Source organism: Neopelma chrysocephalum, unplaced genomic scaffold (genome assembly GCF_003984885.1).
Source record: "Neopelma chrysocephalum unplaced genomic scaffold, ASM398488v2 Primary Assembly neopelma1_59, whole genome shotgun sequence".
In the NCBI taxonomy this organism is placed as follows: Eukaryota; Metazoa; Chordata; class Aves; order Passeriformes; family Pipridae; genus Neopelma; species Neopelma chrysocephalum.
Genome location: NW_020897714.1, coordinates 29,862,203 through 29,875,366, shown reverse-complemented (window position 1 = coordinate 29,875,366; position 13,164 = coordinate 29,862,203). Strand labels below are relative to the sequence as shown.

The 13,164-nt window shown below is 45.8% G+C and overlaps 1 protein-coding gene across 1 annotated transcript in view; it reads right to left on the bottom strand.

Moving 5' to 3' along the window:
* Positions 1–400: 400 nt before the first annotated feature.
* BCL2L13 (BCL2 like 13) overlaps positions 401–13,164 on the bottom strand; it is a 40,204-nt gene continuing 27,440 nt past the window's right edge. Inside the window, exon 7 of the mRNA XM_027680754.1 lies at positions 401–5,233. Within this exon, the coding sequence (XP_027536555.1) occupies positions 4,421–5,233 (813 nt within the window). The 3' untranslated portion in view covers positions 401–4,420. The remainder of the gene's footprint in view (positions 5,234–13,164) is intronic.

The following is a 13,164-nucleotide window of genomic DNA, read 5'->3' as shown; positions in this document are numbered from 1 at the left end:
ACCTCATAATTACACTCTCAAATTCTGTAACAGGAGCTTGCTCTGGCTTAGGGAGTGAGACACGATGGTGCCAGAAGCACTTCTAGTTTTTTCTGCCAAAATAGCAAGATCTACCTTCCTAGGGCCTTCCTAGTACTGCCATATCACTGTAGCTGAAATTAAAGGTTTATCAGCTCAGATTATTTTCTCTACTACAGTCATTAAAATGAAAAAAGACCAAACTTGAGAACCTTGCTTGTTTAGCACTAATTAAATTTTTCATTTGTGACCCTTAGAAAGCATTGATTAGTTAAAAAATCCAGTCCAGTGTGTTAGGCTGGCTGTGATCAACGCTGTATGAAAAAGAAGGAAGTGGGATTCTGGCAGCAGAACTTATCCTGTCTAAGAGCACTCAGCACTCCAGCTTTCACCTGGCCCTCGAGCTGCAGATGCCTGAGTGCAGCTTCCAGCCAGGATGAAAAATCAAGCCCTCACAAACAGCAAGGATGGATTCCTTAGTACTAATTTGCTCTCCAGAAGGCATGTTAGGAAAGAAACAACCAACTGCAAACACCACCACAACAGGCACTTCACCTCCAGCCAGAATCTAAACTGGTGTCCAAAAGCAGGTGCAATACTGAACAGAGACCACGCTCCCGCTGCATCATCCGGCTCTGTGCCAGGAGCTTGTTTGGACTGGTGAGGACCTGGAGCAGCAGCTGCTCCAAGATTCACATCTTAATGGACAGAAGGCTGCAGAAGTGCTGCTTTCTTGGCTCCAGATTGTTTGGTTGGGCCAGCCCTAGCATCTCAGATTATTTTCTGTAGTTTTCAGCAGCCGAATTACCACCCTGAGAACCCCTCTCAGCACCCACCCAGCCCAGTGAAAACCAAAACTTTAAGTATTCAAGCTGTGCCCTCTCTCTCTGTACCAAGTAATATTCCTGTTTTGGCCAGCTGAGCAGCTCAGTACTGTCATGCTGCCCCACCTCCAGCCCCACAGCTGGATTTTGTGAAGGTGAAGGGAGTCGGGAGGCAGGAGTCCACCAGGCTCCACCCCACACAGGGCAGCTACAACAGGCAGGGACGTGGCTCTGTGTCTGCACTTTGGGCTTTTGGGTAACAGTGGGATTCTGGGGTTTGGTCTTTGCTCCCAGCCTCTTGTTCCTGCAGTGCCAGCTGAAGAAAGCCCCTGCCCATCTCCCAGCCACAATGCCCAACTGAGCATAGCTTAGAATTAAGCACAGCTGAAATTTAATTTGCACCTTCTCTTGAAAGCCTTTTCCTTGACAGCTCCTTACTGAGCACGCTGCCCACTGCAGTTCATTAACTATTTACCACTTCTTTGTAGATCTCGTCTGCTGCTGTTTTAGCATCTCAGCTTTAGGGTGTGCTAAGGATAAAGTGAAGACAGAATGGGTCTAAGGTAGATATTTTGTTAAGGTACAGGCCACTCGAGGACAGATATTGAGGCACTTTTGGGAAGGGGATATGCAACGCAAGTTGCCCTTTTGTAAGTATAGAGCTACTGCCTTTCCCTCTGCCAGCTACAAGAGATCCACTAAAGAGAGGTTGCATCCCACCTTTCGGGGTAGTTAGACCCTGCAGCGTAGGATTACTGCAATATACTTGAAGACGAGGGGAAAAACCCCTTCCATTTTCTAATTCACACTCTGACAGGGCAGCCTGTCACTCAGGTCTGCAGGAACGCTGCCCTCTGACCTTACCTGCCCTTTGGTGACTTCACAGGGCCTGTCCCAGCTCTGACCACAGGACTCCAAATTCAGCAGAATTCAAGCCCTCAACTGACCTTTTTAACTAACGGAGTGTTCCCAGAGGAAAGAGACTCACAATGTTCTGAACATGTGGTCAGTGGGGTGGGGGAGAAGAGGGTACAAATTCTTGCTGACTTGCCAAATCTAAAAGACCCTTAGAGGAAAAGAATATTCTAGAGGAAGGACCAAGCAAAAACATACGGTGCAGCTGATCCTCCATTAAATGTGGTAACACACCAGATATTCAAGCATTTTCATGGTCAGGCAAAAGACTTAACACAGTCACTTATTCCTTACTCCTGCTGCCACCTTCTCACTGCTGTGTGGAAGAAGATGCTTTCTATTTAATGCCCTGCTGGGCTCCTTGTGCCAACAAGTTACGGACTTCTTCCCTAGCCAGCCTGGATTTGTTCCTGTCTGTCCTCTACTGATCTCCCACACTAACACTGAAACAACCACATCCAGAGAAGAGTTAAAGTAAAACCAGCCCTGTCTGCACCCCACCCTTGATACACAAATTATCCAGTGTCCACAGAATCCATCTCTGCTTTAGAGTAACCTGCTGTGTGGCGACAGCTGGGGATGTCCCAGCTGTAGGCTCAGCGTCTTCAGTAAGGAGAGGATGTAGGTCAGGTTCAGAACAGCCCTTTTCCCACAGAGAACGTTCCCGGAGAAGAACCCAAAGCCATCAGCAAAGCAGCAGGAGAGGGGCAGCCCTATCCCAACTGACCTGGCAGGAAAGCACAGCAATGAGACTACCAGGAAATGGCAAAAAAGTCAATTCCACTTTGCAATGTTATAAAGGGTTTTGTGGTTTTTTTTTCTGTTAAGGCCAAACGACTAAGTTTTGTATATGGAAAAAGAGCCATCAGTGATCAACAGTAAAGTCCAGAACTCCACAGCTCCCGAGTTCAGTCCACAGTGGCAGCACATACGTGACAACCTTCCTCTCAATATTCGACTTCACACACACAGAGTTCAAAATCCAGTAAGTTTTCTAGAAAATCCATTCTCACAAAAGCTTAACCAAAAATAATTCCTCAGAATCTGACACTCTCTGACTAACTTTCCAGCATCTTGGGATAGGAAAATGCAGCAAGAATATCCTAAAATAGAGAATATGCTAAAATCTCTTCATTCTGAGATCCCTCAAGTAACAGGCTCATCAGGAGATGTACCCTAGATAAGGTTATTTAGAAATAAAAGTACCTTGTCTTTGTGCTTTGTGAAGAGTAAGATTCCCGTAAGCTCATGTTTCGGTTTCTACATTATCGCGAGTTCCCCTTCACCTCCCTCCAGCTGGTCTAAGCCACAGTGCCAGCACCAGCCTTCAGAGATGCATCCATAGTTCTGCCTGGAAAGCCCAAGGTCTTGCCTACAGAGCTGCAGTGGACATGGACAGACACACAAACATGCTGAAAGAGGAAGGCTTGTAGCTGGATCTGACTAACGCGCATGGCAATACTTTAAACGTTTCTCTCCACACACACCTGAAGTGTTGTGACTGCAGGAAGAGGGGTTTCCTTTTTGCCATAAGTAACTCTTCTCAGCATTTGTGAACCTGTAAGTTTAGATGATTACAGATTCACCGCTGCAAAAGAAATCGCACTGACCAGCGCTCCAGGTCAGGTCAGGAACAAGCAGATAGAGGAGATGTTTAATGCTCTTTTGCTCACTAGAATCCATTGCTTTATATATCTGGGATTCTGTCACAGGCAAGACCAAGTTAGGACTAAATACACTCTGTGCTTAACTTGGGAAAGACAATGCAGACTGCAGCGTGACACAGGACAGCAGAGCGTTTACCGCTGACGTACCCCGGAGATCAGAGCACTGATCCAAGCGGCACCGTGTCCAGCATGAATTTTGCACCTCTGGTAACTGAGGGGTCGCAGTAAGTGGGCCGGGCAGGAGGAAAGCAAATGGGTTCTCAAACCAGCAGTGTCCCTCCCACCCTCCTGGGCAGCACCTCTACCCCAGGAACACCAGGATGCTCAGAGATAATACAGCAATAGAGAGGCAGCATCTTCACAGGATGGGGCTCCAGTAAACGTTAGGGGCCAAAACCAGTGTGAGCCAAGAGGTAAAAAAAAGCACTGTCCCACCGGGGCTTAGGAGGAACCTGGAAGGTTATGAGGAGCAGTGCTGTACCTGAGAGGAAGCCGAGACAAAAGGGAGACCAGCCTCTCGCTACAGGACTCAGGTTGGCTAATGTTTGTTAGGAAGGGCTCTGGGGCGCGACGGGAAGTGACAAGACAGCACAGCTGCAATAGCGGTCAGTCTGAGAAGCCAAAAACTCCAGGGGTTGGCAGCAGCTGGCTCTCCCCTTCCCCTGGGGATTCTCTGTTCCAGTTCCTAGAGTATGAGCACCCCTTTCTTCAGCACCTGCACTTAAGTTCTTAAATTTGCAGAATTTTTTTTTTGTTTTTTTTTTTAAAAATACCCCAGTACTTTAATCACGAAAAACCAGTCCCCGCCCCAATTCTACTAAAAACATGATTGTCCGTAGCTGGAGGCTTATTGAACAACCTCACCCCATCACCATTAAGTTACTCGAATGTCCAATTAAACAGCAGGCAGCTCAACCTTTAGGTAACACAACTACAAAAAACTGGATGGTGCTCTCTTGTCTCTCCCCCCTCCTCCTCCTCCTCAAGAGAGCTCCGTTACTTTTTCCTAAGCGCCAGCGCTACTCCGACCGCTACAGCCAATATAGCCACGGCGGCAGCCCCGCCGTACAGCAGTATCGATTTCCCTTCCGGCAATAGAATAGGCTTCTCCTCGGCAGCAGAGGATTTCTCTTCCACTTCTTCCAAATGGCCCTCTTTCCCCACTTTTTTTTCCCCTGGAAGCAGTATTTTCTCAGGTTCTGGTGCAGCCTTTTCTTCTGATGGCTCTAACTTTGGGACAGGTTTACTTAGTACGGGGATTTCAGGTTCAACAAGCTCTTCGGCCGCTTTTCCCTTTTCCTCCTGTTTTGCACGCAGAAGTGCGGAGGGATGTGCTTTTTCAACAGCAGCAACTTCAGCTGGAGGTTTTGCTTCCTGTAGAGAAGCAGAGGTTTCTGGAAACGCCGCCTGCGTGGTCTCTGCAGCGCCAGCTGCCACCACTGCTTCCTCAATCCCCTCCGGTATCTCTTCCTTCTCCACGTGAACAATATCGGAGTTGGAAGAGTTGTTCTCACTCCTCTCTTCACCCCCTCCGTTGCTGTCCAGGCTTTTGACTTCTTCAGGATCCATAGCCACTTGCTGCCAGGACTCGGGTCCCAGGGAGACTGGCAGGCTCTCCGTGTGCCAGCTCTGACTCGCCGACAGGGAGACGGGCAGGCTCTCCGACTGCCACGACGTGGTCACGGTGGGGGACTCCGGGGGGCTCACCTGGCCTGAGTTGTCACTGGTCAGGATGTAGATGTCATTACTGTCCTCTGCGATGAGCCCGGGGTACTCTTCCTCTTCGGATTCCAAAGTAAAGACTGTCCCCTACAAACAAAAAGGAGGACACAACATATGAGCCACGGCTTCAGCATTACCTCCCCTGTACAGGAAGGAACAGGACACCTGGAAACTTGAGCTGGAAGAAAGATGAGAGGGCTCTGCAGCTGCCTGACCTACATTTCAGTAGCTTACAGGACCCAGCTGGTCCAGCTGGCATTTCCAGAGAATGGAACCTCTTAGATGAGCTTTGCTGGGAGCTCCTCCTTTCCCTGATGTTACTGCATCGCCGAGTACATCACCAAAACACACCACGTGGGCATTATTAACCAGACAAGATGCTAAAATCTGAAACCAAACTGCAACAAAACAAAGCAAGCAAACACAAGGACATGTGCCCAGCTGAATACAGCTGCCTTCTCCCTTCTCTGCACCCTATTGCTCGTCTGTTTTCATCTAACAGTGTTCCTCTTACATTAATTTTATCCCATTTCCAGTGCTATCTGAAGCCTACATTTCTACTTTGTACCAACAAGCTGGAATATACAGTAATTCTAGTATTTTACCACAAACGATTTTAGCTATTCTTGAAATTAACTTTTCAAGACTTTGGCTACACAACTTAATTTGAAACAAACAACCAAGCACAGACATGCAGAGATGCTGACAGAGTTGGCTTGCTTGTATTTAGCTCATTCCCCAGCAGTGATCGGCGGCTCCCAGCAAACTCCCCCCAGTTCACACATGGAGCATGACATTCTATGGTATGGAATATCCCTTTGATATCACCAGTTCGGGTCAGCTGTCTTGGCCACTCTCCCTCCCAGCCTCTTGTGCCCCTCCTTGCTAACAGAGCATGAGAAACTGAAAAGGGCTTGGTTTAGGGTAAGCACTACACAGCCAAAACATCAGCATATTATCAACATTACTCTCATACTAAATCTAAAATCCACCTCTGTAGCAGCTACCAAGAAGAAAATTAACTATTCCAGCTGAAACCAGGACAAAGAGATGGGACAGAGAGGAACCCCAAAGTTTTCTATGCCATATAACAGAAGTCTGTGAAACCATTAACAGAGATTCAATAACTTTCTTGCTCATAACAAAAATATTTGAACATTCTATAAAGTACTGCAGTGCCGGGAGCCTCTTCTGTGCAAATTCCTTGTTCAATTATCAAGCTTTCCTGTACAGTCCATCATAACATGAAGAAAGAAATTCCATTCATTCTCTTTCTTTCTGCTCCCTTCCACACGCAATAGTTCTAAAGCACTCCAAGCAGTTTTCCCTCTTTTTTAAACCTTTCCAACACCAATGCATTTGGGGATTGACTGTGCTCCAGTCTCCTACCTATAGTTTCCCATTCCTCTCCACAGAGACACAAGACACACTGCAACTCCTCACTGCCCTAGAACAGGGAGGGATATCCACACAGACAAAAAACCCCACCAAAATCCCAAAAGGTGAGTTGGCAGACACAGGAGAGGCAGCACAAACACTGCTGGTCACTGGCAGGAGCTGTGATCAGAACACATGAAGCAGGGGTGGGATGTAAATCACCTCAGCCCATGGAATTTTGGAATATATTTGGACATGGACAAAGGAATATTGAAGAACAGTTTGAAAAGGAATTTTTCTTCATAAATGCCTTTAAATTGGTTGGATGTGGGAAACATCATCCAGCTCGGTAACATGTTCAGAAACTCTAAAAAGAAATGAAGCACAGAGTTCCTCAGGGAAAGGGTTAAAGGTGATTAAGCTGTTCATTAACTGCCTAAGGATCTCCACAGTCTTAATTCAGAATGAAATAAAAACTAATAAAGCATTACCTTTGTGACAATTTCAGACACCACCCACACGCCAACAAACCCAAAGCAAGTTCTGCTCTGTGAGCAGTGATTGACAATTCAGGACTCTGGATTCATCTTGAAAGTCATGTTTCACTAGAACAACTAATTTTTTTTAAATGCAGCTCAGGCCATTAAAACGAAATGGAGCTCTACACCCAGGGGGAAGCAACCAGCATTGCAAAGGAAGGGCAGTGGAAAAGAAGAGCCAAGAAACTAAAGTAAAGGCAGAGGTTACTGGATCCAAAAGAGCCCTGAGCCGTGTGGGCTAGGGCTGCTGTGCAGCGTGGGAGGATGGGACTCCACAGCAGCACTGCCCTGCCCTGCTCCAGCAGACACTGGAGAGCAGCACAGCAGGGAGTCAGTCACTGTCATCAGCTCCCACCACCCTGTGCTCAGAATGGAGAGGCAGCCTGCTGCCCACTCTGAGATTGTACACTCACTCCTTTGACCATCAGGATTTGCTCTGGATGTTGATTAAGTAGGAAATACTCTCACTGGAATATAAGCCAGTACCGGACACCTCTGATTATAACAGATTTTTTATTTCCACAAGTGACACAGACATAATTAGGGGTGAAACCTGCAATCTCATGAACCTCTGTACTACCCTCCTCCCTGCTCAGCTCTACCCTTCCACAAATCGGAATGATTTCCCCTCCACAGCACATCACAACACACTAGGCCACAGCTGTGATCTGACGTTAGCAAAAAGAACAGGGACACACAGCCCTGATAACAGCTCTGCTCTTGGCACTGCCCTGGGAGTGTGCCCATGCTGCTGGGACCCGCTCAACACGAGGCATACACAAAAATATTCCAAAACCACACCGTGCTGCTGCGGGTTTGTGAGCCCTGGCAATTGGAGCAAACTTCCATAATGAACTAAAAGAAGCATCACACAGGGCCATATTCAGACAGCCTGAATTCCCCTGCAGTCACACCCTGTACACTGGAGAAAGCCCAGAGGCTTTGAACCGTGACTCAGCAGCCCACGGAGGGGAGGATGGAGCCACCTGTAGCCAACGGGGACAGTCGGGTACAGAGACTGCCGTGAAATTTAAGCCATCCTGATGCTTCTTAATACGTACTTATTCCTTTAGCCTCTGCTTCTGCTCTCTTCCTGATCCACCACTCTTCACTATTCCCTCCCCTGCCATAAGGAAAATCAAAGGAAACCCACAGACAATTTGCCCATGATAAAAAAGAACATGTAGTATAAAGTACCACCACAGCTGCAATGTGGACCAGTAGCTGCCCAGGCCCAGAAAATATCTTGCTCAGTATGACACGATGCCAGATCCTCAGCAAGCTGACAAACAGATGGGGAGGCAACACTGGTGTACAAGGATTGGGCACTAGTTATTCTGGTTACTCCCACATATCAAGGCATTTTTAAAATGTGCTTTGCTGGAGCACTTTCACTGGAGACACACTTCTCACAAAATACAAGTAAGATCTGGGCATATCCTGAGGGTAACACGCAGGATAAACTGCTTTGGAGAGCGTAAGGAAATGAAAGGAGGGTACTACAAGAAACATGGGCAATCCTCAACATTTCAAATACTTCATTAATACACATACCAACACCACACACACATCCTGCCTTCAGCAGAAGGGAGGAGGGCCAAAGGGGCTCAAGAGTGTTATTGTTCCTCTTCTCACGCAGGCTGCGCTGACCTCAAAAGAGTTATCAGTCGCTGGCTCCCTATAAATCAGAGCCTTATGCAGCCTGGCTGATTCCTTTCTGTCTTTACAGACAATTTAACTTCCGTGTCAGTGCCTCGGGGACACAACTCTCCAAGCCTGAAGCCACAGCTGGCAAACCTGGGGGAGAGCTGAACACCCCGAGTGGCAGAGGGTAATTCCACCGCTTTTTTGTTAAAAGCTTACGAAGCTTTAATTGAAAAGCCAGACAGTAATAGGCATTATTTAGGATACGTGATTAATATTTCTTGAGCTGAATTAAGATTTAATACATAAAGTCAAGCGGATAAAGCCAGGATTTTGTGCCAGTTCAGTTGAGGTTTGCACTTCCTGGTGTTTTTTTTTTTTTTCCCTTTTAAAGCAACTGCAATAAAAACTGAATGACATTCAGGACAATTCTCTTGATTCATCTACAGATGTGACCCAGAAGCAAAGCCCCAACAGGCAGATTATTTCAGGACAGGATGTAACATGTGGAAGGATTTTTAATAACTTGAGGCCTTATATAAGCCCTACACTTTAGATTTAATAGTAAGTATGAATGCATGTAAGCATTTCTTTATCTGCTTTGTTTATTGTAAATAAACAGTCTACTGCTTCAAAACAGAAAGATCAGAGTTGCTCTTTTCCATATTTGCCACGGGAGACTTGCAAACTCATCCAGCACACTTAGAGAACCATGTCAGATGTGGTAGAGAAGCATAGGTAAACCCCTCACCACAGCATCCTGCCACTCCTGATCCCAGCCACTGCCACTTGAGGGAAGAGTGGGCACAAGTTGTGAGGAGGAGAAGGAGAACTGCGCATTCCTTTCTTGGCTAGAAGATAACCAGAATGGTTCACAGCCCATGAGGCAGGTCTGAGGAAAAGATCAACAACTCCGTGGAGGTGGCATCTGCAGACCTAAAGAACAGAGCTACTGCAGTCAATCACTGTCCTCAGCCTGTGGGCTCTGACTTGCAGAAAGTGTTTGGACAAGTGACAGAAAGCACTTTAACAATTGTGGCAGGCTCACTCTCAGGACAGGCTGTAGCCACTATGCTACAGGGTGAGCTTCACTGGACAACTCTAAACTGGTAACAAAACAAAAACACATCTGAAAGCTCCTCCAACAAGCAGAATCCATCAGTGTGGATTTAGCTGTAGTCCTGCCAGTGCCAGGAACCTGAATTTTGCTGAAAAATCACTCTCAGCCATAGATTCAGAACACTACCAATCTTTGACATACAGTACAGAACTGCTACTTAAAAAACACCTAAGTTTCAATTATGACTTAAAGACAGAAAACGTAACAAAAAAACCCAAACCACGACTTGGAAACTGACTCTTATGATGACTAATATTATTTCTCATAGTATTCTAATAGGTTGTTAAGGGTATACAAACAAATTGACTTATTAACTATAGTAGTTATATTTGCTAAACAGCAAAAACTTTAACTACACATAAGAAAAAAAATCCTTATTTAGCAAAATAATAATTTTAGCCTGATTTATGTAAAGCTGCTCCTGGTGCAAAGCAATATTCAAATCCAAATTCTGAATGTCTCAAAGACAAAAGCAACTTTTTTTCTCTATGAAAATAGTAGGAGTAGTAGCACACACTGCATCTATAATGGAGATATTATTAAATAGTGAACAGAAAGAGATCCCCATCAAGGTGTCCAACAGAGCATTTACTGCCTCTTCCAGAAGACTTTGAATGCCCTGCCCCATAAACACCAAAGACCAGGAAAATGCAGACCAACTGCTGTGGAAGCTGCTTCTAAGGTTTGGTTTTAAGTGTTCTTAAAAGCTCAACTGGTCTCTCTGGTTCAGTTCTTAAAATATAAATGAGGAATTATGTGGACAGGCAACTCACACAAAACTCATTTCTGAAGACACAGAAGAGCCCACCCGAAAAACTACACAGCCCAGCAAGCCACACGCACACCCCAGATCCTGATTTTGTCCAGCACAGGCAAAAATTCTGTATACAGATCAAAGTGCCACCAGGGGAAAAAATAAACACGTTCCCTGGGCTCAACCCCTCAACACGAAACTAAACAGTTCCACATAAAATTCCTGACAAAAAGAGCGTCTTGAGGTGCAGGAGGAAATACTGGCAGAACAGTCCCAGGAGAGCAATTCTGGCTACGATAAAAAATTCAAACCACTCAACTCAGCTAGGAAGTTTCTTAGTTGAGGGTACTGACTATCTTGTAACATACCCTATCATAGAGAGAAATTAAGTTAAGAACCATTTGGACAATGTTCTCAGGCACATGGTGTGATTCAAGGCCAGGACCTGGACTTGATGATCCTTGTGGGTCCCTTCCAGCTCAGGATATTCTATGACTGTATGGCCACTTTCCTCACACCAGCAGTGTCACAGCAATGAGCACTAGGAATCCATCAAGTGCATTTGTGCTTAAAATCTGCTGTCCGAAAAACAAGAGGCAAGGAGTGATGAACTGGCCTGTGTCCAGGGATCCTAAGACATCTCCCTCTGGGGAAATAAGCAAACTTCCCACAACAACAAACTTCCCCAGAGCTGGGAACACACTTGCTGTAGGATTTCTAGCTGTGGCAGAGGAGCAGTTGTGTGCTGGTGCCGAGGGATGAGCAGACAAAGGCTGTGCCCAGGGATGGTTGCCGGGGTCCCAAAGCTCCGCTCCCACCCTTGTTTGACCAGGCTGAAGTTCCATCTGCTCCATGTCTCCATCCACAGCCCCGGTACACTGTGCCTCTTCAGACCCTCCTGGAAGTCAGACCTGACAGCACTACCCTGCTAATCCTTCAGAGAAATGGATTATAAAGGAGCTGCTGACAACACTCAGATCCAGAACAACACATTTTGAAGTATAAAGGAGTAAGAAAAAGCCCTCAGGCACTTACTGTGCCTCTCTGTCCATCTCTCTGAAACTGTTGAGATAGGTGGAGCCAAGACAAAGAGAGCAGAGTTCTTACAAATAGTCCACAAATAGGACAGCACTTTTTATTAAGGAAAAAAAAAAAGGAAAAAAAGGTTGAGTGAACCAGATCAAAGCACTCCTGTACTGCAGCCACTGCTCTCATTCTTCCCTTCAAGGAATGCTTTGGCTAGAACAGCCTGCAGAAATGATCCTATTCCATCCCTGCCCTCCAACATAACCTCTACAACCTGCAGAGAGTCAGCACCAAATCAACATCCTTTAAGGTTTCAGTCCTATCTGTTTAAATTGAGGCAAATTCAGTTATTTATAGACCACTTCTTCAGACAGACAGATTTGAAGTTGTTGGAGGGAAAAAGAGAAAGGAGATCTAGTTGCTCCTTTACTATTTAATATCCTTCTTCAGCCACAGTGCCTAAAAAAATCTATTACTGTATCAAAGAAGCTAGATACAAATAACAGTGGACATTTCACTGCAGTGTTCCATGACATGAGTGGAGATTATAATTATTTTGAAAGGAAAACTCCTTTCTAGGACTTCTCTAATTAGACTGCCCTTTCTTGCATCTCTCCCACATTAAACTTACTTCTCTCTCCTCTAGTGGAGCACGTCTCTCTATTTCTGCATTGTCATTCCCAGGGCAGACACCTGGACTGCTGCAGGAGATTTTCATCACTGGTAGCACAAACTGCCTGCCTCCTTCCGTGGGATGACAAGCATCTCTTTACTCTTTCTCCTCCAGATTGTTTAACAGACTCTCATACACACATTATTCAAGCACCAGCAGCAAAGAAAATATTTACACTCGCTGCAAAGCCCAAGACAAAACACCGGGAACACAGAGAGAACAGCTCTTCTAAGGCTGAGATAGGAAACTGTAAACACTGTGCACATTACAAGCAAATTTACTTTTACTCTCCTGGACATGGGCAATGAACTAGTTAAACGCAAATCCAGGTCTGAACATCATGAGACAAGGACCCCGGGAAGGCAGAGACAATTTCAGCTTCACAAATACAAGAAGTTCCAGGCAGGTACTGAGAGAAGAAAGGTTATTAACTGCACACTGATAAACATCGATTGCGTGCATTTAATTCACCTCTTCAAACAAGGGAAAAGCAGATGGGCTTGTAACAGGAATGTGAGTCTGAGAGAAAAAAAAGGCAGCTAGTTTCCAGGCAATCTTACACTTTTTCCTCCTTATAGACGTTCCCAGGCTATTTCTACATATATGAAATATAACCATGAAAACAGGATCTGCAGAACTTGAAAAGAAATCAATTTTTTGGGAGTAGGGGTGGAGAAGAAATCAATTTTTTGGGAGTAGGGGTGGAAAAGGAAGAGGAAAAAAATCCTTACCAACTGACTGGCCTTACTGTGCACCTTTCCAGGAGACCAAGAATTGCTTCTGATGCAGCAGCATTCAGCCCTGGAGAAGTCACACAGAGCAAAAAGGGAGGGGAGGTATGAGTAGGAAAGGGAGGGGAGAGGAGGAGAAGGCAGGAGAGAGGAG